At 46.4% G+C, this 22,349-nt stretch overlaps 2 protein-coding genes across 3 annotated transcripts in view; both read left to right on the forward strand.

Annotated features, from left to right (window-relative positions):
- The first annotated feature begins 1,234 nt into the window (after positions 1-1,234).
- On the forward strand, positions 1,235-11,587 carry LOC130406185 (myelin protein zero-like protein 3). Of its 2 annotated transcripts, XM_056611625.1 has the most exons (7): positions 1,235-1,335; positions 1,566-1,801; positions 5,399-5,565; positions 8,024-8,237; positions 9,482-9,641; positions 10,239-10,308; positions 10,526-11,587. In XM_056611625.1, exons 2-7 carry the CDS (start codon positions 1,720-1,722, stop codon positions 10,598-10,600), a joined length of 768 nt encoding a protein of 255 aa, XP_056467600.1. In that variant the 5' UTR covers positions 1,235-1,335; positions 1,566-1,719; the 3' UTR covers positions 10,601-11,587. The 2 variants fall into 2 exon arrangements, with proteins under 2 accessions (XP_056467600.1, XP_056467599.1); XM_056611624.1 differs by having other exon boundaries at positions 1,262-1,801.
- Positions 11,588-17,092: 5,505 nt separating this feature from the next.
- Positions 17,093-22,349, forward strand: part of gap43 (growth associated protein 43) — a 13,712-nt gene continuing 8,455 nt past the window's right edge. The window contains exon 1 of the mRNA XM_056611629.1: positions 17,093-17,305. Coding sequence (XP_056467604.1) covers positions 17,276-17,305 — 30 coding nt within the window. The 5' untranslated portion in view covers positions 17,093-17,275. The remainder of the gene's footprint in view (positions 17,306-22,349) is intronic.

Below are 22,349 nucleotides of genomic sequence, written 5' to 3' on the forward strand. Positions count from 1 at the left end.
AGGGAGGGGCCTCCATTCTGACTGACCCGTTGGGGGCTGAAACACACATTACTGTAGCTGAACAGAGAGCCCTCCTGTATTTACACAGGGCAACGCGGCGCTTGTGATTGCACCCGGCTACGAGGCGAGCCACCACTCAGGATTTCCACAATAGGTGGTGATAGAGCTCTCCTGTTTCCACAAAGGCCCGGATGTCACAATGCAAACACTGCCCTGCTGAGGGGACTCACGTCTCACTAGAGGAACCACCCTCCTTATGGATATAAGGGGGGTACACATGACGAACAACCCTGTTCCTGTGAATGTAGCCTTCACTCCACCGCACAAGGACATTCTTTTCTATGCTTTCACAACTCACTACTCTCCACAAGGCTTCGCTGCAGGGCAGTGGAGTGTACAGGCTCGGACCGAGATGAGATTCCTTAAGTCGTAGGCCTTTTTGGTATCCATTATTACCTGAAGGCAGCTGCATGCTCTGCCCCTTATTTGATCTGAGCAGAGGTAACCCACTACACAATGGGGCCCTTTGTGGTGATCTGCAGCCGAATCACTTCTGTACCTCATCAGTCCTCGGTACGATTGAACCTTTAAAATAGTGGATACGATGCAGAGTGTGCAATTGGTTAAGAAATGCTCTTCTTTCGAGCTGCATAAACTCTAAATTCATGGCCCTAAGTAAATTTGACCCAAATACGGATGATTGCAATGTCGCCTGTAAAGAAGATGTTCTTGAAGTTAAATATTACAATGACCAGAATACCTGGCTATAATCATGGGTTGTTCAGTGTGTAACAGCACAATACATTGTACAGGTAAATAAATAGCAAATAGCCAGTATGTCTTATAGACATCACAACTTCGTTCCCCCATTAGAGATAATTACAAAGCTGAAGACGGGAGCGCAGGGGAACCACAGATGTATAATAAGGGACTATAGTAATGAAGCTAACAAGCCAGTACACGGGTATGACCCATCACCCATCGTTTTATTATCTAGGGGATTGGCCGATAAGGTAACAATAGTAGCCCAACCCTGTGACGCTAGTGTGGGTTACTCAACATAAAGAGGCGTCCCTTTATGTTTTGCATATTTTCAAAACATATTGTATGTTTTAAACTTTTCGACGCCCTGTAATGGAGCGTCAATACAGGAGGTCGAAAAGTTTAAAATATGCACAATCGTTGTGAACAATTGACCCCTTTGGAGAAAGGTCAAGTTTATATTCCATGGCTCCCACCGGGCACTTAAACGCTCGACCGGAGCGCTGAACGACGCCTCACCTATCGCGATATCTGCACTCTCCGTCCTAACCACTAACCTATCCACACAGCCAGGTAACACGACAGTATTGCCCTCTACTATTGTTTTCAAACTCAAACGAATGTGTTTATCTTACTTGGGCCCCTATTTGTGTTACAATACATATAGACACCAGAATTGGGCGGACAACACACAAAAAAAACTTTACATCTAAACTAAATCAGCCCCCAGTCGAGGGCAGGGACTATAGTCTCACGCACCAGCAGCTCCGGGTTGATCAAATCCCGATCCACCTGTTCGGCAGGAACACGATCCCACCGGAATGGCAGCGCAGGACTGAAGTCCACCGCACCGTCCTGGTTGTTAGTTACACGGATAATGGACGAGATTTGACCTGGAGTTCAGTTAGATCGGAGAATATAACCTTAACATTTGAGTGGTATCGATTAGTAAGTGAAATGCCTTGGACTCGGACCCGCCAGAGGATCAGGGCTGGGGACCTGGCCGTCCACAGCCTGTGTTTGCTGCTGGTTTGTTTTGGTGAGTCTGCGTCAGCTTTTAAGGTCGTTTTGGTTGTCATCAGACTTTGTAACGCTGGAAAAGCATGTATTCGGTTTATTGCTTTGTCTGTCAAGGATGATCTTTTATTTATTAAGTCTGTTTATGTAGGACTCTGTATGCTTTACCTTTTCCTGGATATTTGTCTTGTAACCTAATGAAGTTTGTATCTCACCAGTTTATATTTAAAATGTTTCATCTCCACCGCAATTCATAATTCAAAGGACGTAACTTGTATTTTTCTTTGTCAAACTTGAGACGCGTTTGGAGCTGTACCCTACTGTGTGTCTGAGGCGGGCCTGGCCGGGAGGCTTTACAAACAAGCCTCACTGCTATAAACGCAACATTAAAAGTGAATCAATTTCCGGAAAATGTAATGGATCTAAACACCTAATATAAACCTAGCGAGTTGAAGGGCAATCAGATTCAGAAAAATGCAGACGTGGATTGAATTTGGAATCGTGTCCCATTGGTCCAGGATCAGATTCAGGTGAAAAGTATATTATATTATATATATTTTGCTTTCAGTTTTTTGTTTTTTAGAATATTTAAATACTTGCAGAGATCACAGTGGAAGAGTATGAAGAAGAATATGTGTGCATATTTTATGAAAGGAACATCCTTCTCTTTTGGGATGTTCCTTTAATAAGGAACATCCTAAAAGCTGTTCCTTATTCCTGCATGGTTCCTGCCTGGTTAAATGACTAGAGGGGCCACTATGGTGACCACAGGCCATTGTTAAGCCCCCTCCCCATGCGTTTTTAACATACTCGACAAGTCTTGATGACTCGCCTTATAAGAAATCCAATGTTTTTTTGGTAATCCAAGTCCTCCACATGTGAAACCAAGGGGATAGGAATAGTTACCAGGGTATAAAGGCCCCCTCTGGAAGCTACACGGGTCTTTCATGACAACGGGATCATCAGGGCTTGAGTTCACCTGGAACGGAATCAATGCTCACGGGATGCTGGCTGTGTGGTGGAGAAATGTTGCACCATGCAGAAATGATCGTGCTGCACGGTTTTCGGCACTGTGGATGGCTGCACTCTCCCTGCGAACATCTCGCGAGAACACCTGAGAATTGCACTACCACTGAAGCAAGGATAACTCCGCTGCGATTTTCATAAAACACTTTGGGTGACAGTGCTTTATACATTATGGTGTGATGTGAGTAACCTATAGCCATGCGGGAATTCATTAATTGTGCAACACTGTTCAGATTGGCCATCCTCCCTATTGTGTAAGTGTAAGTAGGGAGGAACGTTACCGGTTTAACGGTAAACCCAGATAAAAATATTGCCGATAAAAATTACCTTTTTCATTTAAATTTTTTTTATTATCGAGGCGTAGCCTACTGTGTAACCTGCCTGCGCAGCAAGTTTCGATTCAGTTGGAATCATGGCGGAAGGAGGGGACGACAGCGCTCAAGACATCCATCAGCCTTCTAATAGGGATGTGCATTTCTGGCATTGGCAACAATACTTCAATATTCGCTGAGAAGTATTCGAATAACATTCGAAAATTGGTCAATCAAGAACCCACCACACACGCACCTCGGATACACGCACACACAATGACATGGGGAGAGGCTTTTATGATTTGTATGAAATCAATCTGTTTATTTCACTAACTGCGCCATCAACATTCAACATCAAAATTATTTCAACATGGGCTTAAGCAGATAGGCCTACATGCTCCGAAAACGGATCGCTATTTAGTCATTTATTTTACTGAACACATGACGGTGAACTAAACACGTAAAAAAAAAAACTTCACACGGTGTGTCTTTTTGCAATTTATTTGTTACCAGCATTCGTAGTGTTGATCAGCAGAGAAATAGTCCGCCAAAGACGTTGACGTATCTCAACCGAGGACGCTGGGGTTGATAAGTGACCGGACTACTTGCGGAGTGCTACGATGGAAAAGAAAAATCAACTTTCCTTGACAGTGGTCATTATATGCTTGGCAACGGTTAATTATCAAAAAATTATTCACCACCGTAAGTTGTGAAGGCCCGGCCATACAAGTGAACGGAGCGTTCAACAGCAATGAGAAGAGCCGTGTAATAAATAACGATAATCACATACATTATTCGATATTCTGACTCAGACTATTCGACGATCGATGCCCATCCCTACCTTCTAATGGCCCGTTCAGACCACACGATTTCAGCCCGATTTTGCCCCGATTCTTTCGTCGCAGACAAATTTGCGAATCGTACACGATTTTGACAGGTCGGCGACGAGACAAGGTCTTGTAATGTCACATGCTTGCGATCTGCGATTCTTTCGTCTGCGACGTTCAAAAACCCCACGACGAAATGTTTTGCATGTCAGAATTTTTTGGGGAATCGCATGACGCATCCATTGTTGACATGAGGGAACCACGCCCCCAGTTGCGTGAGGGAAGCCCGCGAACAGCTGGAGCTCACGGGCAGTGTTTACCAACTGACTTCACTGCACTACGCTGAGTAGGAGTACGTAACTACTGCAAAAATGAATGCGATCAATAACAAGAAGAATGCTAATAAAGAAAACTATAGAAAATGGAGCAATATAATGGAGACAACTTTGGTGGAAATGTGGCAGCAATGTCCCTGCATTTTCGGGGTTGGGGTATTTGAAAATACCGCGATAATACCGAAAACCAGGATAATTTTGGCCTCAACAACCGCGAGGTTAAATTTTCATACCGTTACATCCTTATGTGTAAGTCAGAACAGCATTCACCATTATACCACAGATTGCTTATAGACAAACTAGAAGTCATTTAATTGTATTGTTTATAGTTGCCTCATAGTGAGGCCATACATTGCGAATGCTCTGCATTTTCTATAGTATTATTCAGGTTTTACATAACAATGGTCCCTGTTTAAGAAACCACCAGCATTTTGCAAGTCTCAACGATACTTGGGGAGGGCTACTTAACGTTACATAGGCAATGCTAGTGTCACTTTGAGTACCTACACAGCAGGAAGGGTGTTAACGGCTTGGCACATAGAAATACAGAAACCCAAGAGCCCTCTGTGTCACTCCCACCCCCTCAGAGACCGTGGTAACTGATGAGGTTGTTACAATTCAGATGCTAAAACCTACATTTCTTTCCTCAAACATTAAGTTTACTTTCCACCCCTGGCGGAATTCAACTTCAAGGCCTTCTTCAAATATTTCAAAACCGCAATCAACAACTGCTTGTGGCTGATGCCTGGAGACGGCAAAATTTCTACAGACTGGCAGTCTGTAGCCATTCTCTGTTTACCTCCTCTTATTCCTCCCACTTACAATTGCCTTGTGTGGCTATTAAATTCACATTAAATAAAAAAAAGCTTTATTGACATGAGAAACAAAAAAATACATTGCCAAAGCAGGTGAACAAATAGAGGTGAAAATATAAAATGTTCAATACAAAATATATACTTATCATAAATTACACTATTACTCAATATATAAAAGTAAAAAGTGGGGTATTCTACATTTCCAGTATCTCCTAATAAACAGATAAATTAAAGATACACTGTACATACAGTATTTTCAATTAAAGTGTGTCTCTCTCTTTCTCTCTTTCTACATCCCCCCCCAGTTGCCTCCCCGGTGTCCCCCATCACGGTGACCTCACCCCCTGAGCTCCACGCCTCCCGGGGGGAGTCGGTGCTGCTGGTCTGCACCTTCTCCTCCACCAGCAGGCCCACCAGCCGCATGTCGGTGGACTGGTCCTACCGGCCGCCCAGCGGGGGGGCCCCGCAGACGGTGAGTGGGCCGCTCCACGCACAGACCACGATCAATACTATACCGTGATGTTAATGATGATGGTCTGTCTGCTGGAGCCCGGCGGGAGATTGATTTGTGTTATATCCTGACAACATGCATTCCTCTGCGTTGTTCATAGTGGGAACAAGAAGAAAGATAATAAATGAATTATGCATTAATGTTTTCTACTGTAAGAATATGGTGTTCTCAGTGCAGGTTGATTCTCATGATGATTCAACGTATTGCTCTGATTGGCTGCTGTGCTTCGTGGATGGGCAGACACGTTTTTTTGCTTGGTTGAAAAAAAGATTGATATAATCCATCAAACTGACTTTTGGGCCTCAAAGTTCACTGCCTATTTTATATTCTTTATTTGCCTTTTAATGGGCATAATGAGTATAGGGGATTGATGGTGATATTGTAGAACTGCCTACCAGTGCTAAGGGCCTCCTCCCATCTCCTCTGTCATGTGCATTTGCAGAGATTGGTTCTATCGGAGGGCCCAACAAACAGCATGGTGACTAATGTTTATTGTGAGCCGGCCTGGACTGTTGTGGTAATTGGGTAGTTCTGTGGTGGCTCACAGACCATGGTTCAAGGGGTCAGAGTGAGACACTGATTGGGCACAGCATGGCTCACAATGCTCCTGTTGCTATCCTAGAGGGGTAAATTATATGAAGTCTCTGAATCCTCATCAAATGTTAGCAAATATCCTTTTATGTATCCACGTCTGCAGAGGAATCGACTATTAAATAGAATAATGCAAGAGCACAATTCTATGTTGAGGTTTATGTTTCTAGGTTCTTGTTGAGTGCGAAGAACTGTGTTGAAAATCTCTTTTTGGTTATTTTGGTTACTATCTGGGTCCCATGAAACCAGATGTTTGGAGAAGCGTGTTGCTACCATTTGTTTCATGGCAGCAGATGGAGAAACAGTTGCGGCCCTGTCCACATTTCCTCCTCCTCACCTCTGCAACCACAGTCCCATTTAGAATATCGAACTGGCGCCGCACCTGGAGACGTGATCTGGAAGCCCTATGTGGTCAGCTTTTCCCCCCCCAAATCTTCAAAAGCACAAACCTCCCGACCTACCACGGCATTCACTTAGCCTGCCGTCCGTCCAGCGAGGTCGGGTCCAGTTTCACTGATCAGCGCTCAGGGAGGACCGCCTCGAGCACCCAGGACCATTTGGAACAACAGGCCGACCATCAGGCTGTGGTTGCATGTAATTCCATTTGCATGGAGGGTGGGGGATGGGGGGTGGGGGGGGGGGGGATCTATAGAGTGTGGTCGCCTCTGCTATCATTTCCTATAGGGGCCCTCAGTGTTAAGTGATAGCTAATGTCTTGCGGCTGCACTCATATGGACTTCTGTTGGTTTAGTCGTCAAGATGTAGTCGTTGGGCCTTAGAGTGTGTGTCTTTGTTTGTAGTGTGTAGAGGGCAAAGTTAGTGTGTCTTGCACAAAGAGAAAGCGAGCATAGCCATAATCAGCAGATGGAGTGGGGCTTAACCCCACAAAGCAAAAGGCACCACTGGGGTGTGGAGTCTATGGGATTGGTTCCATGGGTTGGGCCAAAACCTGTGACTTTTCCCTTCATCCCCTCCAATCGACGCCAGGCTGTTTTCAAACCCCAATAAATAACGTTCTCTTGATGTGGCGCTGCGACAAAGTCGGGCCTCCGGGCTCCACTTTTCTCATTTGAAGTCTGGATCTGCTCGCCGTTCAATTTCATTAGGGGGTTTTGGCTGCTTTATGAGGCCGTCCCATCGCCGTATATCACATTGGCAAGGACCATGAATAAGCATTAAAAGCCTCCAATCAGAAATATATTTTTGCGGCCCCCGCTTTAGTGTCAGTCAGAATAAACGTGTGCTCCTTAGTTGTCTGGGGGTAAGTACCTGCGCTCAGAAGAGCCTCCACACTGCAGGTGGGCTCAGGGAGCAGGTTGTACACTCAATCTAATGTCAGCGGGAGGTCGTGGTCATTGGGTCAACTTTTTTCTGGGCTGGCAAAGAAATTGCCATAGGAAAATGTAGCTTTAAATTACACTGATGAGAGTATTTGTGATGTTATCGGACAGACCGTCGCCGATGGTGCTGTATTTTACCAATGACCAATGCCTGCCTTTTATTCGCTCTATGACTTTGTCCGGAAAAACACTTTGAGTCGGTCCTTGCAGTGAGCAGTTTACAAGACGCGTACACAACAGTTTGAATCACCGTAACCCTGGAGCATTTCTTAGCCGACATTGGCACTTTGATTCACCTTCGTGTCGAACAGGTCTGTACACAGAGAGAACACTCTGGGTGGATTCCACATTTATTGCTCAAGTGCAGTTTTTTAACTATCGGTAGTTCTTTCCAGTAACCCCATTCTCAGCATGCCTCCCGTTCCTCTTGTTGATGAACCTGGAGCTGCAGTCTTACGTGGCGTCGTCTGTCTCCTCCTCCCTTCCAGTTCTTCCACTTCTCGTCTAAGGCCTTCCCCCCGGCCGACGGCCAGTTCCAGGGCCGCGTCCGGTGGCAGGGCAGCCCGGCGCGCGGCGAGGCGTCCGTCACGCTGCTCAACGCCTCTCTGGCCGACAACGGCACCTTTACCTGCAGCGTGCGGAACCCGCCCGACGTCCACGGCTCCCCCACCTCCCACACCGTGCTCACCGTCACGCCCAAAGGTACACATGACACTGACGCACCTTTAGCCAGGGGACGTAGCGTACAGCCGGATGACAGATGGGGGGTGGAGGACCGGCTCCTGTGGTTCTGGTATCGCTTGCCTCTGCTTGTTTAAAGAGTCTATTCGTTTTTTTCATTGAGCACATTCTTCAGGACCAACGTCATCGCCACACTTGTTGGTGTGTGTGTGTGTGTGTGTGTGTGTGTGTGTGTGTGTGTGTGTGTGTGTGTGTGTGTGTGTGTGTGTGTGTGTGTGTGTGTGTGTGTGTGTGTGTGTGTGTGTGTGTGTGTGTGTGTGACGACGAGTTATTTGTCTTTATACACACGCGCGCACAGAATGAATTATGCCAAAATATATTTATGCCCTACATAAAATCCACTGTAATCTGAGCTGTGTGTGTTTACATGCCTTGTGTTCGGATCTCCCTGGGGTCCCCAAGAGATGCAGCTCATAATCCCTCTGAGGTCTGACGCTATACTTTGCCATATTTTTCATCTAACCTTTTTATATTCCATATTGAAAAAACATAACCATATCAATGTATTACCCCAACTCTTTCGTCACTTTGAGATAGTGAGTCAACATTACTGAATACTGAATAACCCAAGCAACACATTGGAAATCTGTTTTAAACATTTGTGTTTATCTTCTTATTCAAACCAATTTGCTATGATGATGATCATGACAAAATCATCATATAGAAAATGTCTGTACCCATTTGGGGCTGTAGGTTCTTCTGTTAGGCCAGGTGCATGTTTGAACCCATTGTGTGCTTGGGTTGGCTGTCCAAAACATGTCCTGGCCAATAGTAAACCCTTTGTAGAACTAGGTCTGCCTAATGTGTCACTTTTTCCAATGGCATTAGGCCAAAAGAAAATGAAAAGACGAAAATAATTCCATCTTTTGGAATATTGTATTGTATTCAACACAGCAGAGGGTTATTGAATTGTGGAAAGACAGGATGCTATATTGTTTTGTGCGTGTGTGTTCTCAAAGAAGAATAATTGTTATGGTCAATTTTTAGCTATTAGCAATTGCCGAAGACAGCAGACCTAAAATAATTGAATTGGCAAACATTGAATGAATTAATTTAATTTCTTATGCTGTATTGGGTACAACGTAACTGATCATCTGAGAAAGTTTGGGACATTAACTCTCTCTCTCTCTCTCTCGCTCTCGCTCTCGCTCTCGCTCTCGCTCTCGCTCTCGCTCTCTCTCTCTCTCTCTCTCTCTCTCTCTCAGTGGCCAGCGTGCGGTTCTCTGACGTAGGGGTCCTCCTAGTGTTCGTCCTGCTCCCCTCTGCGCTTGTCACGCTGGGTCTGATCGCCAGGATGTGCTGTCCCCAGAAGGAGCACAGCCACCATTCAAAGGCCTACCGATCTCCCATAGAGGTCACCGAGGAGTCAGTACAGATTAATTGGCCAATTCCTTGCCTTCCATTGGGCTTTCTTTTCTTTTTTGTGATATTGCTCTCAGATGTAGACAGGGTGGTTTTAATGAGTCGCTGAGGCTGCGAAGCTAATTCTGAATAGGCACTAGCCGTATAAATCCAAGCTCTCCGTAGTCGGTCTATTAATAAAATCTATTTTATGGGTAATTAATCCCATGGAATCCTAAAAAATATTCCATGTGTAGAATTAATATAGTAAAGATTTAGTGATTATAATGATAATGCCATGATGCTTTCAGAATTTATATTGATTGATGCATGATACTTGTAGCAGGCGATTACTGTTTAGATAATGCTTGAATGTGCTGATAACCAAGTCTTACCGAAAGTTGAATCTAGTATGTATAGATAACTCCAGGCTACAACTAAAGATACATCAGCATCCAAAACCATTTAAAACCGAGCTCTCTGTATTTGTGAAATCCTTGATGATAGATGGATGTCTCTCAGGATTTAGAGTTGTAACATTGCATTTTGAGCCAAGTAAATTGAAAAACCCAAATTGGCGGTTGTAACAAGGGAACCACTGTTATCTCTCCCCTTTGGCAGAGATGAGTATGCCGCCTGGCAGATGAGAACCAAAATGAGGAAGAAGATTTGCTGTGACCTGGATAAAACGGTAGGCACCAGTTGGTCCCAGCATGCCACATCGGGTTACCACAGTCCGTTATCACATCAATAACTTATTGAGGCGTCTACGCCGGATCCATGTCGCACGCTACATTTTACATGCCGTTGTTATGGGGCGGTGGGGTTCTCCCCATAATTGTGTATTTCCTTGTTGTGTTGTTGAACACCCTTTTCTGACTAACTGACTGCCCTGCGTTCCGGCCCAGGAGTGGGAGGAAGGCTACTACAGCCAAAAGACGAGTCCTCCAGGGGAACAGGGTGTTGCTGAATCCCAATGCTAGAGACTCCTGCTGGTGTGGACACACAACTACAACATTAGATGTGGAATTGGAAATTCCCAATTCTTCCCAAATCGCAGTAGTATCGACAGTTGAAATTCTACCGGATGAGGGAATTTCCTCCATTGAATTAAATGCACATTCTTTTTTATCAAATGTAAGACCTTAAAAGAAAAAATACATACTGCTTTTAGTCACAGGAACATTGTCTTATTTTTTCTGTTCAGTTGGCACTTTAGAAATGTCTAGTTGTGAAGGATGTTATAGATTGTGTGAGTTTATTTTGAAGACACCGGGAGCATGACTATGAAAGACTTTCTTGTCTTTCCTATTTTGTAAAATCTTTGCCTTAATTGAGGTTCAATTAAATATATATTTTTTCTTTATTTGGATGGATAATACGTCGTATCATACCTGATATTATGACAAGGTGAATGCTACTTAGGATGGCTTGCCATGATATTCACTGCGTGCTAATTATCTTTTACCCTCGTTTCCCTAATCTTGTTTTATGTATATCTCAATTGCCTTAGAGCAGATGTACATGTTTGTTTGCTGAATGGAAAATGTTGTTAATATGAAAAAATATTTAAGTAAGAAAAGCTTTATCTGAACCAATGAAATGAATAAGCCAGCAACCTATTGTTCTGAAATGTGTTCTACCAATTGATTATTATTATGGGAAAAAAAATGAGGGCAGCTTAATATCTTATGCTTCATAAAAAGCTATTGTAAGCACATTTGAAGGAAGGTTTCAAATCAACCACATTAACCTTGATGCAATTCGGAATACTTTGAAACTGCAAAGGGATTCTGCAACAGCAGCTAACGGTATCAGTGTAGTCATTATTGGCTGTCCTACACCTTGAGTTTTCCACTTTGCTCTTTGAACTCTTCAGGAATGCGCTTGAATATTCCTTTAAAAAAATGCTTGCGACAGGATGTTTACCTAGTAAAAATCTACCCTCACCTACCATGTCTCTGAGCAGTCGTAGGACAAGCAGTAGATGCTACATGGAGCCCTATAATAACTGGTAGGTAATGGACCGTGAAGTCACTGATCTTGCAAAGAAAAATAATTACTCAGCAGCCCACATTCCTGATGGTTTGTTTTATATTCTACTCTGCATTCAGCCCGGTTCATCATGCCTCCACCGCATGTTAATAATTCACACACACAGTAATGGTGAAACGGTTATCTCCCTTCCTCATCTCAACTACCATGGCAACAGATTAATGTCCGGTTTTGCAACTGGGAGGAGCCAATAAGGGAACAACGGACCAAGTAAATGAATAAACCAACAGGCGTATATTTGATTGACAGGACTAGATTTGAATCGCATTCGTAACAATTTGAAAGACGAAAACCTTAATGCTGGGGGGGGGGGGGGGGGTCATATAATTGACCCCCTCTAGTGGGGTCATACATAAGTGCACCTATCATGTCCTTCTTCCAGAATATTCTCTTCGCTTAGAGCTGCCATCCTAAATTATTTTCGGTGGGCTTGCCAAGGCTGCTCTGGCTGCCAGCCTGGATCTGTTCCTCCACTGTCTGTCTCCAGCACCGCAAGTCTACATTACTCCCTGAATCAGGCTCTGGGAGTCTGCCTGCTGGTCAGCAGTCTGTGTGTGTCAGGATGTGTGTGTGTGTGTGTGTGTGTGTGTGTGTGTGTGTGTGTGTGAGTGAGTGAGCGGGAGCCTTTCATGAACATTGATGTAGAGGAATGCTGTCCGTCTGTTTGGGTGGTGGTAGGAGGGTTTCACACACTCCAAACTGCCATCTTGCTTCTATCTTTCCATTTGATTAGGACTAATAACATGGTTCTTCTGGATTTCTGGGTCAAGTAGTACCATCCTAGTTAGCTTGAACTTCTTCTGTGGAACTTTAGAGCGCATGATTGAAACCATCATACTGACAAGATTTAGCGAAAAGATCCCCTCTGCCCTCCTCCCCATCTCTCGAGGGTCTCTGTTGAATTGCAGCAAGGAGGGAAGAGGAGCTTTGCCGTGGGCGTGGTATTTGGTGGTGCAGACCTTCTGTGGTTTGTGGGCCTCCAGGACGCAGAACTCAGTGTTCCCAGTTCACCATCACTGATCCTGGAGCCCACAGCATCCACTGTTCAGTGTGCTGAGAATGGTCGTTAAAATATGGAGTATTTCATAGCAGGCAAAAGCACTACTACTAAATCACTCCTCCTCTAAATGGTCCCGGCTCCACAGCGCACACAACAGAAGGATCGACCCACATTGGCTAGATTGTACTCTCACCAAAAGCCATATTCGATTGTTTCGACAGCCTTCAATAACACTTGATGAGTCTATAACCCTGCGTTTAACTTCTGTTTGTTTTATGCAACCGACGTAATAACGGTGAGAACCCAGGAAAGAACAGGAGTTTCTGTTCTCTAACACTGAAGCCCAGCTGCTCATGAAAAGTACGCAATAAATGTGTTGAATGTGAAGAGGCGTTGGAAACTGAGGATGTTTTCATCTAGTTTGCGTCAGTGCTCAGTAGAGTCCAGGCTGGTAAACATGGGATAATGGATTGCCGACTAGGACACACAAAACCGTTGGCTTTGGAATCGTTGGCTCGTAAGACGAGACTGTTGGACATGGCCAAGTTGGACATGTTTGCCCTAATTTTCCTGTTGGCAAACATGTAGCCACAGACCGCTGTAATTTCTATGTTATGATGATTAACGTTTGGTTTTACCCTAAATGGGACGAAACCACTTAAAGCTAGGGTAGGCCGTTTGGGAAAGCAGCCAGAATACACTAGGTTTTTCAAGTAGCTTAGCAACAGGTCTGCCTAGCATTGTGGAAGACCCCAGTCACGCGCAATGAGTGCAGGGACAGCTATCGCAGGTAGCCAGGTAGACAGACAGACAGACCATTAAAGCCATTTAATCTTTTACTTTCACTTTGGGCTGAATTAAACGATTGGATGGGCTTTTTTCAGGACTGCCACAGATACCGGCTCTGTTGTATTTGTTTTTTTTATCAAAGCCCTTGATTTATTGATTACTGTCCCCATGTAAGTATGCCAAAAATTGCCTAGTCTACCTTTGTAGCGCTATAAAACCCTGGACTGTGTCTATGTAAACCGCAGGCTTTGACTTCAGTCTGTGGTTTGTTTTGTGATTCAGGGCCCGGGCCAGGATGCTTTAAGGGCATGTGCATGGATAAGGGGACCTGCCAGTGGGTCACACCGCTCTGTCACTGAAAGGCTTTACAAGGCCCTTAACTGCTTTCTGTCATTGTGGGACATCCAGGCATCAGCGCAGTACTTGGTATGCACCACTGCTTATTTTCTATTGACTCTGTGTTTTGCACAAAGTAGGCAACTAATTGTGTGCCGCAACGCAGAAACACAAATATCATCACTCTTTATCTGGCCCAAAACTGTAGAAAAATAACACGCATCATTAAACAAAATGGGTCATTTTCAGTCTCACTGTGTGAGAACATTCTATTTGTGTGTGTCACTGTACACTTAGGGAGCTGAGTTCATATAAAAACTTTGGGATGCAATATTAACTGCTATGTGACCAACCGACTGGTGTTTTCTTTGAGGCAGCTTCATCTCACAGCAAAGGGTTAGCTTGCTGCCTACAGTCTTTCGTCTTGCAGACGACAGACTTCCCCATATTTATCCATAGCGGTATCCTGTATTATTTCACACAAGACATCTTTTTCTCTGCGTTAATTCTGTTAGGACGTAGGTGATGGAATGGGACGCAACGGGAATCTGTTTAATGGTTTAACTTGGTGATAAACGATGAAGCTGTGTGAAGCAGTATTATTGTGAATCATAGCCAATAAGTCCATCATAGCTTTATAAACAACTGTAAGCAAATAGGGTAGTACAGTTCAATTAATTATTAATGTTGTGTAGACTAGTTGCATAATGTTGCACTCAGCGTGCAAATTCCTATGCAGCAGCAAATGAGGGATTCCACAAGCACATGTCATCCGAGCCCTGCCAGAGGCCGGACCCGTTCCTCTTGAGCAAGGCACGTCTTCAAACCAGTCCAGTGGCGTGGGATGTGGCTGCTGTTTCGCGGCGGCTCTTTGTGACAAGAGAGCCATCGCAGTGATCCACGGCTGGCTCCTCAGCCTCCAACTCACCTGACTCGGGCAGGGGGGGGGGGGTCTGCTTCTGGGCTGTAGAGTACAAGCATGATGACACACGGTTCCTGATGTAGCATAAAGGCGGCTAATGGTAATGGATTCAGCCCTCTGGTGCCACAGGCGGGGGGGGGGGGGGGGGGGGGTACGCCTGTAGGCTAATGGTTTTCTCTTCCTTGGTGAACTGGGAGTGGGGTGATATAGCAAGATGAAGGAATAGTATGACAAGGCCCGGTCTCCCCCCCTTCTCCCCTGGCCTGCTGCCATCACCCCTCCCTCGGTCCTTCGTTTCTGTTTTATGACACTCCATTTTCTCCCCCCCTCTCGCCCCTCCATCCCTCTGTGGCCGGCCCACTGGTGAGAGTGGGGGTGGGGGTTCTTCTGTCAACGGTGTGTGTGTGTGTGTGTGTGTGTGTGTGTGTGTGTGTGTGTGTGTGTGTGTGTGTGTGTGTGTGTGTGTGTGTGTGTGTGTGTGTGTGTGTGTGTGTGTGTGTGTGTGTGTGTGTGTGTGTGAAAGAGAGAGATTGAGTGTTTGTGTCGTTATTAAAGGAAGACGTGGTGTGGTGTGGGTGTTGATAGTGAGCATGAGCTTGTGGGACCCGCTGCGCTTTAAAGCTCTTAATATCATGAGTTATATGTTCTAAATATAATGAATTATGGTTCTAAATATAATGAGTAATGTTCTTAATATAACGAGTTATGTTCTTAATATAATGAGTTATGGTTCTAAATATGAGTTGGTTCCAAATATGAGTTATGGTTCTAGATGTAATGAGTCATGGTTCTTAACATCAGTTATGTTCTAAATATAATGAATAATGGTTCTAAATATAATGAGTTATGGTACTACAGGTAATGCTTCATAGAAATATATGTAGATGAAGGGTTATGGTTCTTAAGGTAATGCGTTATGGTTCTAAATGTATTGAGTTATAGTTGTAAAGTTGATGAGTTATGGTTATAAAGCTAATGCGGTATGGTTCTTAAGGTAATGCATTATGGTTCTAAATGTATTGAGTTATAGTTGTAAATCTAATGCGTTATGGTTGTAAAGTTAATGAGTTATGGTTATGAAGGGAAGGAGTTATGGTTATAGATGTAGTCTTTCTGAGTGCCTGCTCATTAGGTTGCCTGGAGGATGGAGCATGTGTTGGTCATAAGGACGGGAGGGGGGATGGAGAGAACGAACAGGAGGCCCTGTGCTTGTTGACCACACCCGACCCCTAGCCTCCCCCCCCTCCTCTCTCTCTCTCTCTCTCTCTCTCTCTCTCTCTCTCTCTCTCTCTCTCTCTCTCTCTCTCTCTCTCTCTCTACTACATCCATATTCTTCAACCCTCCCTCTGTCCTTCCCTCCTCCTCCTCCTCCTCTAGCCTCTCTGCTGGTGTTTCCATGAGAACAGAGTGAGCGCTGGGGGTGGAGGAGAATGGGGGGAGGAGGAGGAGGAGGAGGAGGAGATGGGGTACCAACCAAGAGTTGTGTGAGTGAGTGTGTGTGTGTGTGTGTGGTTTTTGCAGCTTATTCACACACACTCAAGCACACACGCATGCACAAAAAAAAAACACACACACACACACACACACAATCACGCAATCATGCACACATGCACACATGCACACACACACACACTCTCACGCACATTCCCCAGGGCTTGTGCCAGGAGTACTTGCTTTTGGCATCGCCATGGCAACATGGACACCCAGGCATGGACTTAAAACCCTTGATCAGAGGTCGACAGTCACCAAGTGCGGCAGGTTCGGATGGGAGTAGACCCCCCCCCCCCTCCCATTTGTGTTGGGAGTGGTGCTGCCAGCACAAATGAAATAAGAGACAGAATCACGTTTTAACTGAGAGGGGATCCCACAGCGAGGGAGAGACAGTGGGGGGGGGGAGCACAGTCACTAAGCTGAACATCAAATAAAAAATTGGTGGCGGAGCGCATATTGTCATTCATCCATTCCTTTTTTCTTCTTCCCTTTTTTTAGGGTGGGGTTGTGGCGGTTTTTCCTTCTTCTATTTTTGCAGAGGACCGGCTGCAAGGAGGTGGAGTAGATAGAGGAGGGGGAGGAGAGAGGAGAAGAAGGAGGAGGAGTGAGAAGATGTGGACGAGAGAGGAGTGGGTTCATCACTATAGGAGCCGAAAGGAGGGAGGGGGGGAGAGGGGGGCGTGTAGTGTTAGCCGGTGTGATGGGAGGGGGATGGGAGGAGAGGGAGGAGAGAGGGAGGGGGAGGGGTTTAAAGGGTGGGCTGGTAGACATTGTCAGGCTAGCGAGGTAGTCAGTGAGAGAGAGGTGCGCCCAGGCCGAGTGAAAACGTGTGTGTGTGCAGACTGGGATGAGTAGAAGCGCTGGCCGCCTTTAGCTGTTGAAACAGCACGGGAGAGTGTGTGTACGACGAGAGAGAGAGAGAGGGAGAGACACAGAGAGAGCGTGAGGGAGAGAGAGAGAGAGAGACAGAGAGAGGAGGGAGTAAAAGGGTGCGAAAAAGAGGAAAGAAAGAGCGACAAGGAAAAGACAGAAGAAGGAAAGAAGAAAAAGGAGAATACTACAACTATGCTGTGCTGCATAAGAAGAACCAAGCCGGTAAAAACTGCTTTTTTCTTCAATATATATATATTTTTTGTAGTAGTATACTACATTCACTACATTTTAACTATAAAGTTTTGAACTGTCTTTTTTGATGTTCTTATCATGTGCTTGTGATTACAGGAGATAATAATTAATTATTAGTAATTTCCTTTGATTTGGGTGTCGTGGGTGTCTTTGTACGAGTCTATCTGAGGAGCACAGACACGCCTAGTTAATGGGATTATCCCGCATGAAAGGATGTCGCCACGATGCCTCCCCGACCTCACACTGTACTCAGAGAGGGGCCTAGACTGTAACCCGATCTGTGACGGCTGGGTCTCCCCTCATATTGATCATGCACTTGGATTATTTTTTTTTTAAAGTGAAAGATTATTGATGTGCACTTGTGTTCTGTACGTTGCATCCCTAATGCTGTCTCCTGTCACGCTCCGTACTGTAAACGACACGTTGACATCGGAAAGGTCCATTCATTCAGAAGACATGCCCGCACTAATCTACCGTTGTTAATGACATAATACAACTAAATAGATCAACCTTTAGACAGATACTAATTGGGGTCTTAATTGGCGTCTAAACTTCTCCTGATTAACCATAGAGGCAATAAAAAAGAAATGATGAAAAGAAGACACATTTTCCAGTGAGAGAAAAAGGGTGGGGTAGGCTTTGAGTGGTCTGACTCTCTTCCAGCGGTGGTGGCGTGTGCCAGGGTCTCCGGGGGATACAATGGGAGCAAATGAGTCTCCTAAATGGATTATCATAGCCCTCTAGGTTTTAAGTGGATCCTGTCAATTGAGGCTCCTACCGTGAAGTGTGTGCTCGTGTACCCGGTACGTGCGGGGCTCCACAAGTCCCCTTCATAGCTATTCATGGTGGCAAGGAGGAAAAAAAAAAAAAAAAGGTGTAGCTTGAAATCGGGCGGGTCCCAGCGTGGGGATCGACGGTGGCACCGCAGTCTGTGGTGGTGGCTCTCCCATCAGCACCTCCGCATGCCGGGAGGCTGTGGGCCCTCATTCCTGCCCATGGCCGCTATCTTTACCGGTTTTTATGGCTCTCATACCACAGCGAATCCGATCAGACTTAATTGCCTCTTAAATGTCAGCTTTGATGAGTCATTTTAGTTCTGGCTGGCAGGGAGGGAGAGAGAGAGAGAGAGAGAGAGAGAGAGAGAGAGAGAGAGAGAGAGAGAGAGAGAGAGAGAGAGAGAGAGAGAGAGAGAGAGAGAGAGAGAGAGAGAGAGAGAGAGAGAGAGAGAGAGAGAGAGAGAGAGAGAGAGAGAGAGAGAGAGAGAGAGAGAGAGAGAGAGAGATGGGGGAAGGTGTTGAAAGAGGAAAAGGGGAGAGAGGAGAGGCAGTAGGGAGACATGCAGGATGGAGAATGGGCCAGGCCAGGGAGATCAGATGCTGGGTGGAGAGTAATTATAGAGTCACTAAACATGGGATATTGACACTGAAGGAGAGAGAGGGGGGGGGGGGGGAGGTGAGTGACATAGGTGTCATGGGTGCCAGGTGAACAACGCAGAACCAGACAAGAAAGGCGAGGTGGAAAAAAGAGGTGGCAGGTATATGGGGAGGGGGAGGGTAGGGAGGGAGAGGCAGGCATACAGGCAGAATAGCCGAGCAATGAGAGCCAGGGAAGGAAAGGCGGATAATAATGACCAGGATCGGCAAAGAGGGAGAAGAGAAGAGAGAGAGGCTGTGGGAAACAGAGCGAGAGAGAGAGAGAGAGAGAGAGAGAGAGAGAGAGAGAGAGAGAGAGAGAGAGAGAGAGAGAGAGAGACGATGACCGAGATGGACAGCAGGCTCTAAGGTGAGAGACTGCGAGGGGCGGAAGCATCAGAGAGAGAGAGAGAGAGAGAGAGAGAGAGAGAGAGAGACAGAGAGAGAGAGAGAGAGAGAGAGAGAGAGAAAGAAAAAATAAAGAGAGAGCAGACAGGCTGCGGCCATGTGGGTGAGGCACCGGCAGTGTTTGCTTCTTATTTTTCTTCCGCATCTCCAAGGCTTTCACTAGGAGCCACCGCACTAGAACCAGCCTAGAAACAGCCTAGAACCAGCATAGAACCAGCCTGCCAGTTAGCCCCAGTGCAGGGCACCTTCTAAAACATCCCTCACCGACTAGCTTTCTTGACTCGTTTTTATTTTTTGCGTCAGTGCAGCGTCACACACAAGTGCACTGGATCTGCTGTTGAGGTAGCTGTGGAGATGGAGTGGCCATTTAGCACCCCATCATGAGAGCCTTTTGCCCCTTGGCTCTGCCCTTAGCTGCCCCCCCCCCCCCCCCCCCCCCCCCCCCCACCCTCCCTCTTCCCCTCCCTCTGCCATCCAAATCCGACACACACACCTTTGTCCCCTGACCTCTGCCACAGCATTATCATAGGCACTCTAAGCCTGCCTCAAATCTGAGCCCCCCTCAGTCCCCAACTCCGTCCCAATGCCATCCACCGTCTTACCAGCCACCACCACACACTCATGCACTCCAGGACCCCTCCCTGTGACTCATTGCAGCTCATTTCAAACTCTCAACTCTTGTATTTCATCGCAATCGCGCAGACACCTTCCCACCCTGGTGCGCCCGTGTGCATGCTAAACTCATGATGCTACCTATAGGGCACGCGGCAACACAACCCGACACCCAGCCCCCGACAACCCACCCTGAGACCCATCCCAACAACCCCCCATATACCCATATACCCACCCACACACCCCCCCATTACACCCACCCATGCACCAACCCTGTCACCTGACGTACCCTAGCCTGCACCTCCCCCATCACCTCCTCTGACTCCTCCTTACGTTATCTCACACTGGCCATCCAACTACTACACACACACACACACACACACACACACACACACACACACACACACACACACACACACACACACACACACACACACACACACACACACACACACACACACACACACACACACACACACACAAGCAAACACACACACACACCTTATAGAGATCTGTGTCGATCGACAAGCCTTTGTTCAGAAAAGAAGAGAGAAAGAGAGAAACCAAGCACCGGGATAATTTAATTAAAGGCTGCTCTGGAGGATGCAAAGTCGACGGCACATGGCCATATCTTATTGGTTACCAGGCACTCACACACACAGACCCCCCCCCCCCCCCCACACACACACACACACACACACACACACACACACACACACACACACACACACACACACACACATACACACAAACGCACACACACAAAATCAACACACAATCACGGCACAGGAGAACAGTGCAGTTTACAACATTGTTCATCGATTCACCGTCAAAGAGATGGGCAGACAGAGGGAGCAGAGGCTGGAACTGTTGCAATGGCCACCTGAGCCCCCCCCCCTCTCTCTCTCTCTCTCTCTCTCTCTCTCTCTCTCTCTCTCTCTCTCTCACGCTCTGTCTCTCGCCCCTCTCTCTCCTTTCTGCAGGAGGAGCGGGTTTGCTAAAAGGGTGTGGTGCCTGGCTCTGCCTGGATGTATGTGTGAGTGAGTGTGAGGCGGTGAGAGAAAGTGAGTGGGCTGTGGTTCGCTGTGAGAGCAAGAGGAAGGGAGGCTGTGAGGATCTAGCAGCTCTGTCTTCAGGATATATCTCTGTGCCTTTCTGTTACGTCCATTCTTAGGGTGTCTTAAGTACACAAGGCTTAATGACTGTGTAAAAAATTGGCTGCAAGGTATTTCGCCTAAAAATAGGCCACCACACAAACAATTGTTGGCTAAATGTGTGGCGTTTTGGATGTTACTTGAAGAAATGGTTGTATTCCAACAGGTGCTGGATTCATGTTTTAAGGGGGTTTAATACAAAGGCTATATTCGCTTATGAATTCCAATTCCACCTTAAAAAAAGAGGAGGTGGAAAAAAACATGACATGTCTGCTGCTTGAATGCTTCAGAATGCAAAAATGATGATTATTCGCAAGCCGTGATGCATGCATTTGTGTAAACTGGGATTCTGCTGTGGTAATTCAACCAGAATACCCAGCACACACACACACACACACACACACACACACACACACACACACACACACACACACACACACACACACACACACACACACACACACACACACACACACACACACACACACACACACACCCCCCATTCCTGTGAAAAAGTCATTGATGGCGTCAGCATCCATGCTCTGGTAAGGTGGTGGATTGCTCGCGTGTGTCATGGCTAGGAGGGGGATGGGTACTGAGTGTGTGTGAGTGTGTGTGCGCTTGTGTGTGTGTGTGTGTGTGTGTGTGTGTGTGTGTGTGTGTGTGTGTGTGTGTGTGTGTGTGTGTGTGTGTGTGTGTGTGTGTGTGTGTGTGTGTGTGTGGTTATGGATCGGCTGGCGGAGCAGTTGACTCTGGGGTGTGGTTCACGGCAGCGACGGAGCCGGCTGCCCACCCAAGGACAGAGGCAGCGGCAGGGATGAACCGGACAAAGATGTAGCGGACACGCTCCCCAACGATATAATGAGAATATTTGAGATCGGCCATTTGTTCGGCCAACACACGCAGCGGGCACAACGGACAGGGAGCCGCGCGGGGGCTGCGGTGGGAACGGCTCGCGGGGGAAACATAGCGCTGAGTTAGCCCGGGAGCAATTTCCTTTTCACATTCACAGCGCGTCAGATAGTGGCTGCTGTTGGTTATTTACCCGGACCGCGGTGTGAGTTTGTGTGTGTGTGTGTGTGTGTGTGTGTGTGTGTGTGTGTGTGTGTGTGTGTGTGTGTGTGTGTGTGTGTGTGTGTGTGTGTGTGTGTGTGTGTGTGTGTGTGTGTGTGTGTGTGTGTGTGTGTGTGTGTGTGTGTGTGTGTGTGTGTGTGCCTGCCTGCGTGCGTGCGTGTAATTCCAGGAGATCTCCTTACGAGTGACCGATGAAAGATTAATACAGCGTACACTGGCTGTGATATAATACTATCTCCGGCTCTTTGCTGGATGATAATGAAGCTTTATTGGATACTCTGCGGTAGCTATGGCAACCAGAGAGGCTCTTAAGAAGAGGTGGTGCTGATTAATATGGCGCTGTTCGACAAACAT

This window comes from Gadus chalcogrammus, chromosome 16 (assembly GCF_026213295.1).
Source record: "Gadus chalcogrammus isolate NIFS_2021 chromosome 16, NIFS_Gcha_1.0, whole genome shotgun sequence".
In the NCBI taxonomy this organism is placed as follows: domain Eukaryota; kingdom Metazoa; phylum Chordata; class Actinopteri; order Gadiformes; family Gadidae; genus Gadus; species Gadus chalcogrammus.

Excerpts from the sequence above, each read along its gene's own strand:
- LOC130406185 (XM_056611625.1), top strand. The coding sequence starts at position 1,720 with ATGCCTTGGACTCGGACCCGCCAGAGGATCAGGGCTGGGGACCTGGCC. Across the intron at positions 1,802-5,398 it reads TTTGCTGCTGGTTTGTTTTG|TTGCCTCCCCGGTGTCCCCC; the intron begins GTGAGTCTGCGT and ends ATCCCCCCCCAG. Across the intron at positions 9,642-10,238 it reads CCCATAGAGGTCACCGAGGA|AGATGAGTATGCCGCCTGGC; the intron begins GTCAGTACAGAT and ends CCCCTTTGGCAG.